At 35.1% G+C, this 23,624-nt stretch overlaps 1 protein-coding gene across 1 annotated transcript in view; it reads left to right on the forward strand.

Moving 5' to 3' along the window:
- ADAMTS19 (ADAM metallopeptidase with thrombospondin type 1 motif 19) overlaps positions 1-23,624 on the forward strand; it is a 278,057-nt gene that overhangs the window by 214,695 nt on the left and 39,738 nt on the right. Inside the window, exons 17-19 of the mRNA XM_067730099.1 lie at positions 8,368-8,525; positions 12,249-12,402; positions 22,884-23,019. Of these exons, the coding sequence (XP_067586200.1) occupies positions 8,368-8,525; positions 12,249-12,402; positions 22,884-23,019 (448 nt within the window). The remainder of the gene's footprint in view (positions 1-8,367; positions 8,526-12,248; positions 12,403-22,883; positions 23,020-23,624) is intronic.

Raw genomic sequence — 23,624 nt, forward strand, 5'->3', positions numbered from 1 at the left:
CGCCAACACATATATATGGAATCTAAAAAAAAGAAAAATGGTCATGAAGAACCTAGGGGCAAGATGGGAATAAAGACGCAGACCTACTAGAGAATGGACTTGAGGACAGGGGGAGGGGGAAGGGTAAGCTGGGACAAGGTGAGAGAGTGGCAGTGTATATATATGGACATATATACACTACCAAATGTAAAATAGATAGCTAGTGAGAAGCAGTCTCATAGCACAGGGAGATCAGCTCGGTGCTTTTTGACCAGCTAGAAGGGTGGGATAGGCAGGTGGGAGGGAGGGAGACACAAGAAGGAAGAGAGATGGGGATATATGTATATTTATAACTGATTCACTTTGTTATAAAGCAGAAACTAACACACCATTGTAAAGCAATTACAGTCCCATAAAAATGTTAAAAAGAAAAAAAGAGAAGGTGGGATTTGAAAAATAATTGAATACAAATTAAATAAATAAATAAGTAAACTACTGTTCTTTTAAAGACATCATTAAGAAAATAAAAAGGCAAGCCATAGTCTCAGAGATAAATATTTGCAATAAATTTATCATGAAAAGAATTTGTATCTAGAATATATAAAAATGTAATTTTCATGAATTTCTAATAGATAGAAACAAATATTCTTAACCAACAGTTAGTTATAAAGGAAACAGTGAAGTACAAATGTTTATATTTATTACCTGCCTTAAGAAAAATAAGATTTTTAGTACATTGGGAGAGCCTTTGTGCCCCTCCTCCTATTTTATAGTAAATTTTGTATAAAACTGGTACTGTTTTTCCTTAAGTGTTTGAACGTTGGTATTTTCTTTCTGGGAAGGTTTTTGAATCCCAGCCTAATTTCTTTAGTGTGTGTGTGTGTGTGTGTATGTGTGTGTGTGTGTGTGTATGTTTATGTGTGTGTGTGTGTGTGTGTTTATAACTAGTCAGATGTTCTTTTAATTCTTGTGACAGATTTGGTAATTGGTGTCTTCAAAGAACTTATCTATTTCACTTATCAAGTTTATTGTCTTGAAGTTGTTTATAATGTGTTCTTACAACACTACAGTGTCTATATGCACTATAGCAATATTTCTCCTCTCATTTCTGATGTTGTTAATTTTTGTCTTCTTTTCCTAATCAGTCAAACTAGAGTTTTATCCGTTTTTGATCTTTTGAAATAACCACCTTTTAGTGTCATTAATTGCATCTATTGTTAATCTGCTTTCTATTCAATTGACTTTTGGTCTTTATTATTTTCTTCCTACTTACTTTAGGTTTAAATCGATTTTTTTAATACCATTTTAAGTTAGAAACTTAGGTAATTGATTTTAGTCCTTCTTTGTTAATATGACAGTTTTTCTAAGCACTGCTTTAGCTGCATTCCACAATTTTTGTAGGTCATACTGTTTGTTTAAAATATTTTCAAATTTTCATTGTGGTTTCTACTTTGACTCATGGGTTATTTGTAACTGTATTGTTTAATTTCCAAATATTTGTAGATTTTCTAGTAGATATTTTATTGATTCCAGTTTAAATCTGCATGGAAAGAGAATATGCAGTTGATCCTTGAACGACATGGGGGTTAGGGACGCCTACCCTCCATACAGCCGAAAATCCTAGTATAATTTATAGTCAGACCTCCACATAGGCTCTTCCTCCATATATACCGTTTCTCGCTATCTGCGATTCAGTTCAGCATTTGTGAATTCAAACATCAGGGGAGGTGGGGATGGGAGATCATGTAGTAAGTAATGAAGTATTTACCATTTAAAAACTTCCATGTACAAGTGGCCCACGCAGTTCACATATACATTCAAGGGTCATCTGTACTGCCTGATTTCAGCTGAGACTTGTTTCATGGCCTATGGCTTGTATTGGTTAATGTTTCATTTATACCTGAAAAAAAATTATCTTCTGCAATTGCTGACTCTTCTCTAAATATCGGTTGGCTCCATTTGGTTCAGGTGTTCTATATTCTTATTGATTTTCTTCTTTTATCATCTAAGGAAAGAGAAATATTGAAATCTCTGATTAAAACTGAATTTTTCTATATCTCCTTTCAATTATGTTAGTTTTTGCTTTGTGCATTTTGATGCTTTGTTATACACTTAAGATTTTATTATCTCCTTAATAAATTTTAAATGTCATTTGAGATTTTACATTTAAAGTAATTTAAATTTAAATGACATTTTTTAAAATTATCTTTTGATCTTAGAATATTCCTTGACCTGATGTCCATGCTATCTGATATTAATGTAGCCAATACATCTTTTTTGATTGGTGTTACATGCTTAATTCTTTCTGCCTTTTAGGTTTGCTCTCCCTGTCTTTCATTTTTAAAGTACATTCTTGTAAATTGAATATAGTTGGCCCTCTGGCCTGATGATCTATCCTAACTAATATCATAGTACATTTAAACATAATATAATTATGTGAATATTGAATTTTTCTATGTATTTCATTCCTTTCTATTCCTTTTTTTCCTCTTAATCTGGCTTCTGTTGGATTTTTTTTTTTAGTAGTCTGTTAATCTCCTTTATTTGCTTATCAGCCATGTATAGCTCATGTTTTATATTTTCATTGATTGCTTTACTGTATAAGTTTTTAACTTATTATAGTCTCCCTTCAGATTATATTGTGCCACTTTACATGTAATATACGTTCCTTAAAACAGTTGAGTTCCCTTTTCCTCCTTCCCCTCCTTTGCTATTATACATTTTATTTCTACATTTTATATAATCAACTTATTTTTACATATACTTTAAGCGCCAAAATACATTGTAACTATTTATGCTTTAAATAGTTAATTATACTATAAAGAAATTTTTTTTTTTTTTTTTTTTTTTTTTTTGCGGTACGCGGGCCTCTCACCACCGTGGCCTCTCCCATTACGGAGCACAAGCTCCGGATGCGCAGGCTCAGGGGCCATGGCTCACGGGCCCAGCCGCTCTGCGGCACGTGGGATCCTCCCGGACTGGGGCATGAACCCGTGTCTCCTGCATCAGCAGGCGGACTCTCAACCACTGTGCCACCAGGGAAGCCCCTATAAAGAACTTATTAATGAAAAAATTATATATTTATTTTATTTTATTTTTTAATTTTTTTAAATTTTTACTTAAGGATAGTTGATTTAAAATGTTGTGTTAGTTTCTACTGTACAGCAAAGTGAATTAGTTAAACATATACCCATTCTTTTTTAGATTATTTTCCCATGTAGGTCATTACAGAGTATTGAGAAGAGTTCCCTGTGCTATACAGTAGGTCCTTATAAAATAGACAACTAATAAGGACCTGCTTAGTTATTTTTGTACATTTACCAGTACCAGCATTCTTCATGCCTTCACATAGACACCTGTTTCCATCTAGAACCATGTTCTTTTAGCCTGAAGAACATCCTTTAATACTTCTTGTAGAGCAAGTCTGCTGGCAGCCAAATTTCTTAGATTTTGTTTGTCTGACAGTATATTTATTTCACCTTCATATGTGAAGGATATTTTCACTGAATATAGAATTCTATATTTTGTTTTGTTTTTTTCACTTTAAGGTAACGTTTCATTGTCTTCTGGCTTGCATTCGTTGTAATGGTATATCCAGGGAATTCTTAAATCTTTTTTGCGCTATATCTAATATGCCTGTTTCTTTTTGGCCACTATTTTTTTTATGATTCCATGCTTTTTATCTTTTATATTTTTAACTTTTTATTTTATACTGGAGTATAGTTGATTAACAATGTTGTGTTAGTTTCAGGTGTACAGCACAGTGATTCAGTTATACATATACATGTATTTATTCTTTTTCAAATTTCTTTCCCATTGAGGTTGTAGATAATATTGAGTAGATTTCCCTGTGCTATACAGTAAGTCCTTGTTGGTTATCTATTTTAAATATGGCCACTATTAAGATTGTTCTCGCTATCATTGTTTGCCAGCAGTTTGATTGTATTGTGCTTTGGTATGGCTTTCTTTATGCTTATCCTGTTTGGGTTCCAATGTACTTCTCAGATCTGTAGGTTTATGGTGTATATTAGATTTGGAAAAATTTTGAACACTGTGTCTTCAAATAATTTTTGTGCCTACACTCCCTTTTCAGGGAGCCTTTATTCTAGGACTAGACCAGCTTTATTTCTAATATGCAGCCTTTCTAGGTTCTCCTCTGAAGAGTCTGTATGTTCAGTAAGATACCTTCACTCTGATAGCATAGAATGCATCTGTCTTCTAACCCTACGCAAGCTCCAGTAGTTATGCAGTTTACAGGTCCTAGGTAATTACTCTTTTCCCAGCCTTGCGGAATTTCACCCCACTTATTTGCAACTTAGTAAAATATTTAGTTTCAGGCTCAAAGGAACACCTTTGCAGATTTTTTTCTTTTGCTTTTATCATATTCGTATTTTGGTTGGTTTTCCTAATTACTGTATCATAGAAAAAAATGCATTGTTTGTTAATGGTTCACTTCGTTTCCTTGAAAAATACCAGAACTTTTAGGAAAAAAGACTTCATTTGTTTCTTAAGAATTTAGTAATTATCAGTTAACTATAGGATTTACAGAAACTCAAGACTTTAAAAGAATAGTGCAAGTAAACAGATCATTCTCCTTTAAACTACCATGATAGTTTCTGCCACAAAAATTTTTGACAGATGAAGGATGAAACAAATGAAACAGTTATTTTTGAGTGGCTCTAAGAAATTCTGTTGTAGAAGTTTTAAGTTGCCAATATTTGGTGTAATACCATGCTGCTTGATGTTAATGGATAGTGTTGTAGGAATTAGAAGGTAGTTAACTTCTGTAATAGAAAACAAAAAAATAATTGTGAAATAGCATACACTTGACACTACCCCCCACCCCGCTGCCCAGATTCCCTGTGTCCTATCAAAACTCTATTGTGTCCTACCTGCCAGGTACCTGGTTATTCCCATTTCTTTCCCTTGGGTCATTACATAAACTAGTAAGGTTTAAGGTAACGTCCAAAAGAGACGTAAAAGTGGAAACGAAAGACTTTAAGGGCTCAAAGACAGACAATAAGATGAACTGATAAATGATAGGGCTGATAGTTATGTGTAAACAGTGAGAGTATATAAGGAGGCTGTTGCAGCTTAAATAGGATGGCGGTCTCTACACAGCAAGCATAAATAAGTGAAATCCTCTAGGTTATGTCCCTCACACTATGTCAGCTTATGAAATACTTTGAAGCTCGTTGCTGTGTTGCTCCGTCTTCTCCAGTACTCAATAAAACAGATTCCAGCTGCCTTAGCCAGTTTGAACTCCATTCTCTGTGTCCTCATCTCGCTGAAGCCCTCGTTATCTGTGCTCTGCTTGAGTTCCCCCTCTCTGTGGTGGGGCCTGCTAAATATCTTCAGGCAGAAAGTCAAGTAATTTTAGAGAGCATTGGGTCTCCTCCTCTTAGGGATCACAGTTCTCTGTTGTCCATTGTCCAGTGTCTGGGAACAGTTGTTTCATATACTGTCTAGTTTTCTAGTTGTTTACAGGGGGAGAGATAGTGCAGTTCCAGTTATTCAGCTATGGCCAGAAACTGATTTTCTAAAAACGTTTTTAAAGCTAATGAATTAAAAACCAAAACCAGGAAACACCACACACCCAGAGTATTGAGTCTGCATATAAGGTTGCTCTTAAGCTTATAAATTGTGTGGGTTTTCAGATACATGCATGTGGCATTTGGGCGGGGAACGCTGAATTCCAGAATACCAGTTGAGTCTCAACATTATACTATAGTCACCACAAAAGGTTTTTAAGGCATTTTTCTTAGAGATTTTCAGGAAATATTCCTTTGTAATAGTGCTATGAATATATGTTGAGATACAGGAAAAAAGAATGGAATTATACTGGCCGCAGTACAAATCTAGGCCAAAAAGACTCTCAGAATATTTAATAGACCTTAGAGAAATACAAGGGCGTACTTTACCTTTTAGGCAAAATCATTATTTTTTTAATCAATCTAGCATTATCAGAAGTATATCCATTTGTAGATGGTAAGAGCTATTTGCAAAGTGTTGAGAGTTTTCTGGCAACGTATTTCCCTTTCAAGTTTAAAATTCAAGGTAAACATTAGTACTTGTATATTTTTCATACATCTGAAAATATTTATGCTTAATATTTTATCTAAAACATTCTACTTTATATGCAGTATGTGATAAAGATATTACTTGGTAGAAATTAAGAGGTAAAATTTCAATATTTCTATTAACATGTTGCTTATAATAATTAGAATATAAACTCCAGAAAAATCTCTTAGTGGACCAAAAAACCTTCACAGATAATTTATAATTTGCTTAATTAATTTAAATTTAAAAGGCAAATAACTAATAAGCAAATGAAAAATATCTTTAACATCAATAGCAAAAAGAGACTTTTCTAAAAAACTGGATTGTTCAAAATTCAAATCCTGATATTTCTCCTCAATCATTTTTTTTTGCTAGCCTTTCCAATCTCACTGTTTGCTTTTATAACCCACTGTTTCTCATACTAGAAACCTGGCATCATCTCTGACACTTCCTTTCACACAGGACAACCAAGTCATCATCATATTTTATCAATTTCATTCCTAAATTCCTCTTTGCACCCTTCTCTACTACCTTGAGCCAAGCCACCATTACTTTCCATTGGGCTACTATTCTGTCTTCTCTATACAAATTTGTCCTATGCAAGTCCCTTTTCTGTACAATATTGTTCAAAATCTTGTATAGTTTTATATTTTTTCTTAGGAAAAAGCCTCTAAAAGTTAACAAGGCTTATAAGGTCTGGCTATTCCTTACTCTCCAGCCTCATGAGTTCATGATCCACTTGAGTACATGTGGCATCTGCACATTTGCTACCTGATTCTCACCAAGCTGCAGTGGTGACCTTGGCATCTGTAGTTCCCTCAGTCTTGAACACTCTTGCTTCTCTTTTCCCCTGGCTAGCATCCTCCATAAATGACATCCTTCAGGCAAGCCTTTCCTGATTCCTCCCTCACAAGTTTCAGCGTAATTATAATTAGTTGGTTACTTATGACTTGATTAATATCTGGTTTGCTAGTTAGATGATAAGTTCTATGAAGCCGGAGAACATATTTCTGTTGTTCATTTGGGAAGTCCCAGAACTTTGAGTATTTCCTGATTTATAGAGGATGCTTGATAAGCAATGATTTAGGCATGATTAAATATTATACAAGAGAAAGGTGCTTTCAAGGAGTTGTTCAGAAATGGACACTCTTAGTCACTGTTATGAAAGCATAAATTCTTGCAAACTTTATGAAAATCAATTTGAAATTGTTTTTCCAAATCTTTAAATGTTTGATTTCTTTGACTCTGTAATTCCAAATCTGGGAATCTATCCAAGGGAAGTATTCAGGTATACAAATATTTAGTGTACAGTGTATTTATCTGAGCGTTATTTACAATATTAAAAAGTTGGAACTCCTCAAACATTCAATAAATAGAGATTAGCTTAAATAATATTTTGGAAGATTTATTGGCTTATTATCAAAACATTTTCATAGCATTATGACATAAAAACCTTCAATGAATCTTCATGTAAATGTTTTTGAAAGAGAAATTCAAATATAGGGGAGAGTTTAAAGTTTAAATAAAAAATAAAATCATTTGGAAAAAACATAAGGTATCCTTAATTTTATATGATAATCATGGCATGTCACTTCCATGTTATGAATCTCATTTAAATAGTAGCACAGATCAGGTCAAAAAAGAAAAAGAGAAAAAAAAGTATAGGTAAACAAAGTTACTCCACAAAATTTCATACAAATGATGGCTGTTTGTGGGTGAGAATTAGCATTTATCCTCCATTCTTGTACACAATAAATCACAAACTAGGGATGTTTAAAGGTTCTGAGTTCTGTTTTTAGAACTAACACATTATCTTTGAATTGTTTTGTATTGAACATAACCCTGTCATTCTGATCTGTTAACATTCCGTGTCATGATCTTTCTGTCATCACACTCTTTCCTGGGTGGCATAGGAGATACAGAGCATGTATAAGATGTAGTACCAGCCTTCACATTGTTCATAGGATCATTGCATAGACAACATAGACACACATAGCCTTTAAAATAATAATATGTTGTTAAAGAATAAATGATTAAGGTACACAAAATAAGGTTATAGACATTGAGTGTTCAAAGGAGGTTGGAGGAGGCAAGGATAAACGTGACTGTATGGTTTGTGGACAGCTTCAGGAGAGAAGGAGAACTTCCTATGGCATTTGCTGTGATTGCAGACTTTCCCAAAGAGGAGATGCCTCATGTTTTGCATCAGGGAGCGTTGACCATTTAGTTTAGAAATGAATGAAATGCTTTTAACAAAATCATGCAAAGTGCATAGTGATTAATGATGCTGACTTGTTAATCTCATAATATTTTATAACTTTTTTATAGCTCTCCGAGACACTGGAAAACAGTCTATTAATAGTGACTGGAAGATTGAACACTCTGGAGCATTCAACTTAGCGGGAACTACTGTCCATTATGTAAGACGAGGTCTCTGGGAGAAGATCTCCGCCAAAGGTCCTACTACATCACCATTACACCTCCTGGTATGAGGGAACGAATCGATAACATTGCATAATCAGCTTCCTATGACAAAGGACATTCCCACCGTGCCTTCTCTTATCTTTTTTCCAAATTTGAATTGTCAAGTAAACATTTAAAATTATTTAAGAGGTGGGTTTTTAGGGTTTTTTAATGTGTTTGAAATCAAGATGTCTAAAAATGGAAATTATTATGAAAGGAGCACGATATTTTAGGGAATTCACAGACTCACAGTAGAAGTGAATTAGCAGGCAATAAGGTTCCTCTTTCCCTAAAAGCATATGTTTACTAACCAGAGTGGATGTCTATAAAGAGAGTGCTATAATATGGCAAACCGTAACATTTCATACATCTGTGAAATGGGCATTGCCTGAATCTGTATAAAATACCTTTGATAAAATGGTATTGGTCCCAGGGGAAAACGTTTGGTAAATATCTAACAAGGCTTCCAATTACCCCATTGTGTTCTTACTAGGTTAAGTTATTCCTGTAAAGAATTATGATAATTTGAATGCTTGGGATAATAAGTTTCTTTACCATGTAGCAGAAGACTAGGTCTGAGTTTGGAGTGAAAGAATCAGGACATTGGGGCTCTGCGCCCTTGCTCATGGCAGGTTCACATACCTCTTTTGACCTTGATCATTGCAGTCAATGCTAATGGCTCAGGAGTTTTTTCTTCTGGTGGCAAAGTCTGAGATTCACACACTTCAACACCTCTTTGAGTCCACACATAAAAACAACTCTAAAATACAGCCAACTGACTGTTTATTTGGAGTGTAGTGTGCCACATTATTTAATATCTCCACACAATTAAAGTTGAATTCTTCCTCAACTGGAGACATCTGTGTTGCCAGTATAGCAGCCAGAGGTTCAAATCTCATACTGGCCCATTTGCTTTTCCTACTTTAACATGCCTGCAAATCACCTGGGGTTCTTGTTAAAATGCATATTCTGGGGAGGAACCTGAGACCTGCATTTCTAACCATCTCCCAGGTGATGCCACTACTGCTGCTCCACTGACCACATTTCAAATAAGAATGTTTTAGAGAACTGCAGTCAATAGACTTTACCAACAGGAATATGCATAAAGGGAGCAGGGTGAGTTGCATGGGGGCCTTCTGTTCCGAATCTTAATACTAGTAATAATATACACCATCAAGCACTGAGAGTCAGACCCTATCCAAAAGTGCTTTATGTTCATCATAGCACTTAATCCTCAAAATAACCCTGTGTAGTATGTATTATTATTACTCCGTTTTACAGATTAGAAAACACTAAGTATGTAAAAGGTTAAATACTGTGCTCAGTGCCTCCCAGTAAGTTACTTAGCTTTGAATAAACTAGGTGTTAATCCATCTTCTATGCTGCCTCTCCTGATGCAAAGCTTAAATCTAAGTTCTTTACACCAGACAGCCTTGGATCATGAGTATGCATATACTTTAAATAATTATTTTGTTCATTCCCCCACAGTTCCTCTGGATCCTTTTATTTAATTTAAATTGGAAACTCCAGTCTGTGCCCTCTGCCATCTGGAGAGAGGAAAAAAAAAAAATGACTAAACAAACATTGTATGACCAATATCTGGCTCTTTCCATGACTGGGTCGCTTAGAATAACAACATTATCAACAACAAACATTTGTTTAATGATTGGGCTGCAGAAAACGCCATCAGGTTGCCTCCCTTATTACATTAATGTAAACTACGTTTTTTTTAATGGAAGAAGACTGAGGCTCTTTTAGTGAGCCTCTAATTCAGAATCTTAAAACAATATATGTGAGACCTCAGTGTTGGGCAGAGGGAGTTTCCTTGCTGCAGAATCCTTAATCTGACTGGTAATTACCAAGGTTTTTCCTGGAAGCATGAAACATAATTAAAGTCAGTGAACTATGTCTAAAAGAAGGCATCTATGTGACCTGGATTTATTCAGTAATCCAAGGAAAACTGCACTTCTAAGATATTTTTCTTTAATGACTATTACAGATTGAAAGCTGGTACTGAATTTTGAAAGGCAATACCTTCTGCTGCCATGCTTCAGTATGTGCCCCTCAACTGTAACGCGGTCACACTTTCCTTCTTGCAAAGAATACTGCCAAGTTCAAATGGTTTAAGAAAGAGCTAATGATTTTTTAGCCAATGTCTTTATTTTAAATGGCATTAGGTATTCAAGGACAATCTAAAGTTCTATCGATGAAAAGGTAGTTTTTTAAGAAAAAAAGACATGATTTCACTTAATTAAATAAGTTGGCAAATAATTTATTTATATGTTCATTTCATCAATTTGAAAATCATGTAATAGTCTGGTTATTTCCATAAACAAGGTGAGTCCATCTCTCTCTTTTTTAACTCATTTAGCTGAAAAGTCACTGGCAACATGAAATGAGATATTTAAAGCCAAAATAAGCACTGTGATATACTTAGAAGTAGGATCCAGCATGTTAGTATATATGAATTTTTAAAGTATTATTTTTATTGTTGATATAGTTGATTTATAATGTCATCATACTAGTTCCCCAATCCACATATTAAAATGTATCTTAGTATTTCTGATAATATATTGAGGCAGAATCTTAAGAAAAAGAAGTAAAGAAAATTAACCCTGGGCTCATTTAAATTTTTTCCTATTAAGTGTTAACTCTGTAACCTGTCATTACAACCACCTTAATACAGATTAAATATTTAAGTTTTCTAATACTTCAACATAATTTAAAATTTAGATATATATGTTTTTATACATCACAGCGTGTCATATAGACTGCTTCCATAAATCCTCAGATCCATAGAAGTGATATATTCCATGAGCTTGTTTGACATATTTGGTGAAAATGTATTTATAAAGAAACATATATTCTCATTCATTCTTTTATTTAAAATGAGTATATTTCAGGTATTTTTCTTTCATTTAAAACATGTATGCTTGCCCATGATGATGCAGTTCTTAGCTTGATACTGGGTACCATGGGAGAACAAAGCAGACATGGTCCCTGCTTATGGTTTAGTCCATGTAGCCCAAAGTTCAATCATTCTCATACATCCTTTATGGTTTCTTACACTGTTTACATATGTGTACATAACTGTACCATTATTAAGTTAATTTGCAGTTAGAAGTTCTTTTTAATGTAAATTTCTTTTCAAAGGAAATGATCTTTATTATAAATGGAAAATTAGTAACCTTGCCAAAGTTAAACTGTAAGCATACATGGAATAAAATTCTTGTCCTCTAATTGGCTTAGAAGTTCTCTGCCCTTATGGAGTGAAATGATTTCCAAAATCTTCTCTTCCTCTGTTGACACAGCGACTTATTATTCATCTTTCTCTTTTATATGAGTGGAACGGCTTCATTTGATATTAGATCGTGGGTTATATCTTGATGTTATGTAGGACACATGTCCCTGTCCCCCCTACTAAAGTCATCTCATACTTGTACCATGCTTTGAGAGACTGTCTAGTCCATCAACTTGGGAGAAAGTGATGTGGTATCTCTGACCTTATTCAGGTGGCCTATGTTTTCCATGCTGTCTTTAGCTCAAAGGTAAGTGTGTAACTCCAGTGATTTCAGAAGCAGGACAATTTTAACATTTAAGCATAATATCTCAAGTCTACTATGTATTAAAGGAGCATGCACACCATGCAAAAAGCATTTTAAGGTATTCGTATCCTTAGTTTTATGCTTTACATTGAATATGCTCTACTTTGATCCATCTGCCTTGATCACTTTTATATATTATAGGTGCTGCTGTTTCAAGACCAGAATTATGGTCTTCATTATGAATACACTATCCCGTCAGACCCTGTACCAGAGAATCAGAGCTCCAAAGCACCTGAACCCCTTTTCATGTGGACACACACAGGCTGGGAAGATTGCGATGCCACGTGTGGAGGAGGTGAAGTATTTTTCAGTATTTACCTTTCCAAAACAGCTTCTTTTCTGATTAACCATTGATAATTAAGACAGGTCCATAACCCCTTATCTAAAATTTCAAACTCCATAAAGGATTGGAAACTGAAAGTTTTTTGCGACACGTTTAGTGCCTAAATCCCTGAACTATTTTGCAGCAAAAACTGGCATGAATTGAAGAAAGGCTACGTACAGTTGTTACATATGTCACTCAATATGGTCACTCATTGCATTGCTTTGCATAAATATTAACACTTATGGGGGCTGCCCTAGACACCATACAGGTTGTTATGTCATATACTTACACTTTTATATTTACTTGGGACACTATACCATTTAGAGTTCAGAGAGATGGGAAGAAACCAACAAAGCATATTAAAATAAGTAGCCAACAACATTGGAGAAAAAACATGCAAATGAGAATGCTTTTCTGTAAGGCAAGTGAGAAAGTATTTATTACAAGAAAGAGAGAATGATCAACTGTATCAAAAGCTGCTAATAAGTCAAAAATAATGTGCACTGAAATTGACTATTACATTCAAATATATTTATTGTATTTCAAAAGATATTATATTTTTATATTTGAAACATAGAGGTCAATGATGACTCTGTCAAAATTACTTTTAATGATTTGGCTCAAAAGACTAAGTGGAGTGAATTCAAGAGAAAATAGCATGTGATGAATTGAAGAAAGGACTAAAGGTAACAGGAAATTTTGCTGAAACAAGAAAGCAGAGAAATGTGGCATTAGCTGGAAGGGAATATGAATCAAAGAGTTTGTTGTTGTTTTTGATAGGGGAAATTATACATGATGATTTCCCAATGTGAGTTTTCTAGAATAGAACAGAAAACTAGTGGTGCAAAGGAGAGAGCAAAAAATTTCTGGAGTGATATCCTTAAGTTGGCAGGATGGATGGAATGGAATAGTTGGCTTTGGATAGAAATATGGAGAGCCCATCACTAGTAACAGGAGAAAATACAGTATTTTGAACAGAAGCAGATGTTGGAAACTTGTGGTGGTACTCTTTTGGTTGCATCTATTTTATCAGTAAAGGCAATTTTGCTGCTATTAAAGGTGAGAATGGAGATATGAGAATTTTGAAAAGAGAGGAGATGTGAAGTGGTCACTTAAGAGAGTGAGAGAATGAATGAAATGGTACATGTATTTTGACATTATGGTAGCATTGATGGTCCACTTGAAGTTGACAGTCATGAATTTAGCTTGACATACATATCATAATGATACTTACCCTCCAGCTATGTACAGCATACAGATGCACTTGTGGTACAAGTTTTGGAATTGCCATGTGAGTGTAATAAAACAAAAGGAGAATCCGCTTGACCTGAGGTTGTATGTAAGGAGTTGAAAATGATTGGCCATGGAATTTAGTTGTATAAGGAGGAAACTAAAAATACAAAGGACTTTGAAAGACAGTGAAAAGGTGGTAGCACTAATGGATTTTAGGGCCTGGTGGAGTTAAAGAACTTTTAGATTCAGGGTACTTAAGGGAGAGGGCTGGAAATACAGGAGATGGTGACAGAAAATAGAGCTAAGAGTATGGAGGGGATATAGTTATTAGTAATAACAAGACCAGGAGAGTTAGTGGCTTCAGTGAAGTGAAAGTACAGATCTTTGGGAAGAGAAGTGTGCCCGGAACTGAGAGGCCTCAGTGTTGGAAGAATCGTTCAAATGGCTATAATAATTATCAAAAAAATGTGTTAGGAGCAGTATTAGAAAATAGAACAATAATCCAGGAGGTAAAATCTTAGAGTAAAAAGAGAGATTGAATCAGGGGTTGGTGTTCGGTTACAGCAAGAAGGGGACTGCACTGCATAGTCTGCTCCAAAGCTGTAGGTTTAGGAAGAAGGAAGGGAGAATGGTCTGGTGGTGACAGCGAGGGGCATGGACACCCATGCTCTCTAGATGTAAAGGTATGGGGTGTAAGCAAGAAAATGGCCACCCCACTGGTGGCGGTAAAGGAAGCAAGAAACAGTGTCCTCAGGAGAGAGGAAAAGGGTACCGGGAACATCCAGAGGTTTGGAGGCTGGGGAGGAACAACTTCTGCTGCAGCACTTGGAGCTCTGGGGTCACCAGAGCAAAGGCAACATGGTAGGCAGGGGAAGGGAGACATTATAAAGAGCATACTTTGCTCCCAGGGGTACAGAGTAATTATAACAAAAGGATTTCTAGTCACTCACAATTTAAAAGCTTGTAGCCATCGCCCTTGGCACAATGAAATTTTCATTGGCCGTGTTTCCCTGGGGTCCCATTATCACCATGTGACTTGGGATCCTGTGTCCTCAGTCCTCTCCTGCTGATGACCCCATGTACACCCAAATTCCTATTCCTCTGCTTCTCCCATTTCTTACTGATGTCAGGGCCCATTTCATTTAAGGCGTTCTGATTCACATCCCCTATCCATAAAAAAACAAAAACACAAATAGAAACAAACACATTTAAAGTGAAGATCCACAGAGTTAGAACTTTCTTCTTTAATATAACTCAGCTGCCATTCCGTGATGGGTTATCTGGAAATGGAGCAACGAAAAGGTTGCTGGTTCCTGTTATTGCACTGAAAGGCAGTCATTAAAATCTGTTTACATCTGAGACTCTAGACAGGAAAGTGTTTGCCCAGTGAATTTTATTATACTCATTTTTTTTTCATTCTGCCATAATTGTGGTCTAGTAAAAGCTTCAGAAGTAAACATACAGAACTTGTCAGTCTTCAGTTTGAACAAGCGAATTTTTAGGGTTAAAAATTTTTTCCAAAATCACATTAATTGCAACCTAGAATATGTTTTGTCAATTGTCAGGCCTTAAGAAATAGAGGTTCAATGTAAATTATTTTAGTTTCAAGGTCAGAAGGGCTTTTAGATATTCTTGAGCATAACTTCATAATTATTAACATGAGAAAAGTGAAGTGCATTAGAGATTGAGACTTCCCAAGGTCACAGGCCCAATGTGGGAGGAGCCAAGATTAGAATCCAGGACTCCAGAGTTCAAGTCTTCTTTCCTCCATGTTATATACTTCCTTCAAGAGCAGTTCAGGGGTTTGGTGTCATTTCTTTCCACAAAGTATGTATAGCATGTCCCTTAGAGATTACATAGGTTTTATTTGTTTTTTTTTTAATTAATTTTTATTGGAATATAGTTGCTTTACAATGTTGTTAGTTTCTACTGTACAGCAAACTGACTCAGCTGTACGTATACCTATATCCCCTCTTTTTGGGATTTCCTTCCCATTTAGGTCCCCACCGTACATTAAGTAGGGTTCCCTGTGCTATACAGTATGTTCTCATTAGTTATCTATTTTATACATAGTATCAATAGTGTATATGTGTCAGTCCCAATCTCCCAGTTCCTCCCACCCCCCCTTTCCCCTCTGTATCCATACGTTCTCTACGTCTGTGTCTCATTTATACTTTGCAAATAAGATCATCTATACCATTTTTCTGGATTCCACACATATGCGTTAATAGACGATATTTGTTTTTCTGACTTCACTCTGTATGACAGTCTCTAGATCCATCCACGTCTCTACAAATGACCCAGTTTTGTTTCTTTTTATGGCTAATATTCCACTGCATATTTGTACCACATCTTCTTTATCTATTCCTCTGTTGATGGACATTTAAGTTGCTTCCATGTCCTGACTATTGTAAATAGAGCTGCAGTGAACATTGGGGTGCATGTGTCTTTTTGAATTATGGTTTTCCCTGGGTATATGCCCAGTAGAGGGATTGCTGGGTCATATGGTAGTTCTATTTTTAGTTTTTTATGGAACTTCCATACTGTTTTCTATAGGGGCTGTCCCCGTTTACACTCCCATCTACAAACAATAAATGCTGGAGAGGCCATGGATAAAAAGGAACCCTACATAGGTTTTCTTTGGATTCAAAGAGATGTTTTATTTAATATGTTAAATAAGAATTTAGATATGTCCTTACTTTTATTTCAAATGACTTATTTTATAAAATAGTCCTAATTATAAGCAATCTCTATATGATTTGCACTTGAATAAACCTTCTCTCTCAAATCTGTTCCATTGTGTTTAGTCAACAGTTTTCAATTATCTCTGACTATGTTAATAGGACGTATATTCATTTCAATGCCAAAGTATTTCTGGGCATTTGGATATTATTTTCCTTTGCAGTTCATAAATAAAGTGGATGGACAAGGTTTCAAGAATCGCATTATTTCTGACTCCGTTTCGTCGATTTTATAGCCAGAAAGAGCTTTGTAATCTTTCAGCATATTCATGAATTAGATGAGAGTAAGTTCAAAGCACAGAACATTGGAAACAGACTCATGTAAAATTTATCTTCAGCAGCAAAGAGGAATAATAGAACTATTCTACTTCACAGAAATATTAAGCAAGAAAGAGCAAATAAAGTATCACAGGGCAGTATAAAATTTGTGTTCGACATGTTATTTTTTTGAATACAATTTTAAGGCATCACATTCCGGAAATAAGTGGGAAAAAGAAATTTTAAAAAAATACCTAATGTCCAGTAGCTAAATTTTTATCAATATCTTTTACATCAGTATCTCAAACTAAGTTTTAAAATTACCCAAATAAGAGTTAACTGATTATGCATTTCTATTAATTTATTAATACCAGTTGTTACAAGATAACAAAAGCCTAAGATATAAAAACTTCTTCTTTTAGAAGAAATATTAATTTAAAATACCTAGTAATGCTGGTGATCTCAAGTAAATTTTTCCAGCAGTTTAACTTGTACACTTTTCATCACGATCTTGTCAAATTCAAATCATAGTTCCAGAAAAATTTGAATGGATATATCATTTTGTACTTTAGCATTGGCCATTGATATTAGTCCTTTTATTTTCAAACATCGTAAAACATATTTATGAAATAAATGTTTACTTTGCATTGGTGTTCTAAAATATCTAAAAATCTTTGAAGGGATGTTTTAAATTTATTTTGGCACCTTAGAAGTAGGGGTCAGTGGATAAAGGATTTTTTTGACATAAAAGACTGTTTGAAATGATCTTGGTCTTCAGAGACATCAGGGATCTATCATTCCATAATATCTGATGGTTTTTTGTGGAGTTAGCATTCCACATACTATATACAGTAACTGCATTACTCTAGGACTTTTATCTAGTAGATGAATTAATGAAATAAAACCTTGAATGAAGGCCCCCAAATTTAATAACGTGTTTTGAAATAAATGAAGAGTTAAACATGCTTTTAAGAAATCTGAATAGATACAATTTGAAGGGGAAAAAAAATAAGTCAGCATTCCACATTCTTCACATTAGTCCAAATCCTGCTAGCTTATGACTCTCATGCTGTAAACCTTGTATTGTGATATCTTCTAGACATGGCTTTCCTTGTCCATGACCAGGTTCTCAGGAGGCATCCAAGTTTGGGGGTCCAAATTGAGGAAGTATTTCAGTATACCAATACCTGTATCTTATGAAGGGTGCTGGGTTTTTTCCTGTTTTTCCCTTTCACAGGCACTTTGCATGTACCAAAGTAAATGTTATTAGCCAAAGAAAACGCACCAAAATATATTTTTGCTCTTCTCTGCATTATTTTGTTTTAGTAATATTTAGTGCCATTTTGTATCCTATTGATGCTTTCTTTACTTAAATTAATAGGAATGTTTATATTAATGTAAACTCTTTATAAACTTGAATTTAACACCTAAATAATAATCCATGTATTAGATTTGCCATATATAATTATTTCCCATAATTATTCATTTAGTTTGCACATGATTTTTTACCATCTTAGGAAACATAGTGTTGAGATGTACCTCTTAGTACAGGAAGTACTTTGAGCTTGAATTACATGTTTATATTTCATTTGTTGATTCCTTTACCAATACTGACTGTACTTGCACTTTTGCTGGATGATTCAAAGATGAGTACTTTCTGTTTTTAGAAAATTTACTATCCACCTAGTAGGGGTTAGATAATAAGAAAACACCATACAGAGTGATATGGGGAATTGTAAAAAGCCTTCCAGGGATATGCATAGTTGCAAAGGCCCTGGGGTTAGTGAGAATGTTTATTACTAGAGTGAAAAATATGAGGATCAAGCTGTGGGAAATTATTTGACCAAAAAAGTAGAAAGAAGGTAATTCGTGAAGGTACTTAAGTGTTATGCTAGCACTCAAGTTAAATTTAACTTGAAGGTTAGGGGATTACATTAAAATATTTGTGTGTATGGAAATGACAAGATCACATTGGATTGTTTATTGAGTGTTATGAACAATACAAAATACAATTTTTTATTAAAATAAAAAATGAAATTGTCATTTTAATATTAAGCCCAAACCTTGAAGGAAAAAATGTTTTATAGAAATGTAAAAAGAATGGCTAAAAATTAAAGGACATGACATGACATTAAAGGACATGACATTATGTAACTCTAAGAAGTGCTCAGAAAAAAGACCTTCTTCATCATTAAAGTATTTTTACTTTTGGTTCAATTGCTTGCTAGTCATTGTTAGTTCAATAGAAAATAATTAAGTAAAAATTTTTAAAGAAGAATGTAAAGACAGATGACTATATATAGTCTCTTCCTTATAGACTTCCCCAGTTTTAGTAAAACATTTGGATGAATTGTTGTACAAATTGTGGTCCATCCACAGCAGGATTTACTAGTTGGCAGTAGAAAGAAACAAATGATTGATACAACAATGAAGATGTACCTCCAAGGGGATCATGCAGAGTAAAAAAGTCAGTCCCCAAAAGTTATACACTGTATATACACTGTATATAACAGTTTTCAAAACATTCTTGAAAATATTATAGGAATGGAGAACAGGTTAGTAGCTGCCGGGACTCATTGAGTGGTGGATGGTAGGGGAAGTGGGTGTGGCTCTAAAAGGGTAACTGGAGGGATTTTTGTGGTGATGGAAATATTGTACATCTTGACAATATCTATGTCAGTGTGCTGGCTGTGATACTGTACTCTAGTTTTGCAAGTCATTACCACTGTGGGGAACTGGAAAAGGGTATTCAGATTCTCTTTATTATTTCTCACAAGTAGATGTGAGTATACAATTATTTCAAAACTAAAAAGTAAAAATTTTTTTAAAAGTTTGAAACGTCCCATAACATACAGAGAATTTCAGTTATGCATATTAAAACACTGTACCCACTCCCCAGATTGTTTCTACATGTATGATGCAGGTTTTAGAAATGTGATCTACCTGAGTAGACTATAGTTTTATTAAAAATTTCCATTTCATGAGTTAAATACAGAGCATAGAAAAAAAATCAATTTATCACTGAGATTGGAAAAGAAGGAACACAACATAATGTGTACTCTGTTCAGTGTCTTCAGAGAACAAAGAAAGAATCAGTAAATAAAAATTACCCCTCCTTTTCAGATTTTGCCCAAATTTGGTAATAAGATGAATATATAATGGTTATTGTATTTTATTTGTAATTATGTTCAAAACAGATTTCCCCAATACTGATTTAGTGGGAATGACCCAGAGATGAAATTAATTCCCATAAAGCAAATAATACACTGTCAACAGCTTGCAGCTACTCAAGGTTCAGGCAGAAGGCCAGTTACTTCATCACTTTCTGTTCATCCCTCGGTTCTACAGTACTGGATGCGTTGTAAATACTGCTGTTAGATGCTATAATGGAAATTTCCTCTGTTGGCTGGGACATAAAACTATATAAAAGAAAAAAATCAAACAATAACATTTCTGTATGGCTTTAAGATCCTAGTTGTATTTTCATAGGCATAATGTGCCTGTAACTGAGCATTAGATTTCTTTTCTTGATTCTCTTGTCTTTGTTCAATGAAATTTTTAAAAAGTAGGGCTAATCCCTCTTCTAGCTGCCAAAAAACTTATGATGTGAGGGTCTTTGCTACAATGTAGATGGAAATGTTCCAATTCGTGCTCACATGGCTTCATACTTTTTTAGAGCACCAGTAAGGTGCTCCCTGTAATGGCACCAGTACCTGTATCTCTTTTGATATATCAATACTTAAAAGATTTTTTTCAAAAGCTCAATATGTTACCTCTGGGCCAACATAACTAAGGTTAGGTATTTTCTGAGTAAAGGAAAAAATGCAGTGTAATTAGCTCTGAGTTACTCATTCTGTGGCTACACTGAAGTTCAGCAAAGGCTCTCTGGGTATTGTCTGTTTGTCATCTTTTTGTGCTGTAGTTGGCAAAAAGCATTAAATTTAAATTAGTTTAGACAACTACATCTATTCTGTAAAAGAGTGTCTTATAACTATGAGGTTTTAAATTAGATTTTAAAACTAATATTTATATTTCATAAAAGCAACATTTATTTTAATCCTACTTTTAGGTAGGCATCATTGTCATGTAGAAATAATACTTACATATGCTAGCATTATACAAAATTTGTGTTACACCTATTTCATAAAGGTCATATAGGAGCACCTGAGGCATAGGAAACTAGGTGGAAGTTGACCAAACACTTGCCAAATTTTCACATTTAGGTAACTCCTACCTAGTAAAGCCAGTTTCTTCTGTGAAGAAAAATTAACATCATAAGTCATTTCTGCTTATCTAGCAGCTTATTTGAAAATTATTTGAAGTTGGTGGGTATTGAACACTATTATGATTAAGTCTAATGCCTCACCCCACCCTTCTTGACCTACCAAGGAATAGCCTGGACAGCCCTTAAACATTTGCCTGGGGCTTATAAGGTTGCCTTTCCTCTACACATTAGCATAAGCTTACCTGACTGCATGAGCTGCACAGGTCAGGCTAGTGGACCTCTGAGACGTGGCTGTTGCATTAGTTAGGCAGCTGGCACTCCACATAAAGTCCTTGCCCCAGAGACCGCAATCCAGCCCATGCTCCATTTGCCAAGTCATGCAGCCTTGTTCCAAGGCAACTTCTCGGTGGAGAAAGGAGCACCTGGGGGGTACCTTTTACTTATCTATGGTTGGATGTCCATCTCAAGGCCCTCCCCATTGTTGGCCCATTGGTGCACCCTTCACTGAGTGCCACAGAGTCCTGGTTGAAGGCATGCCTTTTCCATCTCGAAGGAAAAGACCTTTTACCTGCTTGGCACTCTTGTCTGTCTTGAGCTCCCATAGAAAAAATTGCATTGCTCCAGAACTCTGGGATTCTCCAGATAGAAAATAATTTAGCCAACATTGTGCTGCCTATGCTAGAAGATGGAACTAAAGATCTAAATGTTTTCAATAACATGACATGCAGTGACCACAGATATAATTATTAGTTAATCCACATATGTATGTAGACATAGTCATGTTTTTATACTACAAGTTGTCATGGGACTATGCTCAGTGTTGTTGAGAGGGTAATCAAGGAAAGATCCTGAACCTGTTTCTATTCTTTTGCCTTCCACTTGGTTACCCCTGTCTCTCCCAATCCCCCTCAAGTCAAAGTAAAAGATACTCAAAAGTTATTCAAAGTAGCTCTCTCTCTCTCTCTCTACATCCTTTCTTGATGCCAGCCTCCTTCTCTGTTAATTAAAGAACGGAGTGACCTCTCTGCCACAAGCCCAGGCTGTCCTGTTTGGCATGACCAGTATGAATGCTCTGAGCTTCCTAATTATCATTGCATGGTAGTCATAAGCTCCTAACTAATGGGCCCTTCAATAGTGACCCAAAAGACTTGTGATTTTTTTTTCTTAATCCTTCATGACCTGTCTGGCTTTAAAATTATTGGCTGATTTAATTATTTTATAATGTCAAACAAGTTAAATTAAATTATTAAATCCTATATAGATATTTAAACTTTTTTAGAGAAACAGAATCAGCACATATGTAGTAGGCTTTTTCAGTGTAAGATGAAATAATAAGTGTTGTCAAGCAAGTGTGCTTATAGGGCTCTAAGCAAAATGAATACAGCATACAGAGAAAGGGGAAAAGCCAGTTTTCTGAAAGCTGGTGGAAAATGGGAAAACTCCCATGGCTTTTCTTAGAGAACAGGATAATCATTAGGGAATGAGGATTTCTTGAATTCTTGGGGTCTTTACCAGAAGTGACAACAATGTAAGTCTGAGTTATATTCAAGAGAAGCTTGCTTCCCATAACTTACCCCCTGATGGTATACAGCCAGATGGTAAAATGTGCACACGTTTATATGCATATTTATGTGCACAAAGGTTTCATACAAATACTGCTTTCCACCACTGAATGCTAAAAGATGGCACAGTCCTTTATAAAAATCTTTAAATAACGTCTTATCAACTTATGCACCATAATCCCTTTGTATTATAAAACTTGCCATTTAATTGCTAACAAGAAAAAAAATTATCTTCCTTAAGCCTAGAGTTACATTTTGTTATATAAATTATAAAAATATCATCCTCATTGATCTAACCTAAAATTTGTTTAAAATATGAAAATTACAAGTCTAGGAATACCTCGAATAAACATGCATATAAGACTATGCAATAAGTCCATTGCATAGAGGCCTAAAATAACATTTCTTTTTATGTTTCTTTGCTCTTTTCAGGAGAAAGGAAGACAACAGTGTCTTGCACGAAAATCATGAACAAAAATATCGGCATTGTGGACAATAAGAAATGCAAATACTTAACCAAGCCAGAGCCACAGATTCGCAAGTGCAATGAGCAACCGTGCCAAACAAGGTAACCCTGTCCCACCACTCATTAACAAAATCTCATTTTCTTAAAAACAATGCAGTGGATATGTACCAAAATGTAAGGCTTTAAATAAGCAAGGTCTAAGAAAGAAAGATAATCAGCTTGATGGAATGAGTGTTAGAAAACCAAGGTTAGGATTGACCTCAACTTCAGCTGCTGTCCACAGTGTGAAGACAACTCCTAACTGGATGGCAGAGGAGTATTTAAAAGTATTTGGTAACCTCTTCAAAAATCTGGTTATTTGGTTGAATTCAGCTACTCATTCCTAAATTCTCCAAAATGGTGTTTTAAGCACTTGCCAATGATGATATAAACTAAAGTGGGACTGGCCAGGACCCAGTCCCCTACACAACAGTGGGAGCATTTGGTCCTTCTGGTCCCCAAGGCTAGATCCTCACTTCCTCACCCCAGAGTCCGCAGGGCAAACTGTTTGGTTCCTGATCTCTGATCACCAGATTCCCGACCTGGGTCCTAGTTATTCGAAAGTTGGTTGCTTCGGTCCCATGTGACTTCCCCAGTGAGTAATAAGCAACAAAGCAGGCAAGAAACTCATGAGTGGGGGATAGAACCGCAATGCTGAGCACCGTAAA

The sequence above is a fragment of the Pseudorca crassidens genome, chromosome 3, assembly GCF_039906515.1.
Source record: "Pseudorca crassidens isolate mPseCra1 chromosome 3, mPseCra1.hap1, whole genome shotgun sequence".
In the NCBI taxonomy this organism is placed as follows: Eukaryota; Metazoa; Chordata; class Mammalia; order Artiodactyla; family Delphinidae; genus Pseudorca; species Pseudorca crassidens.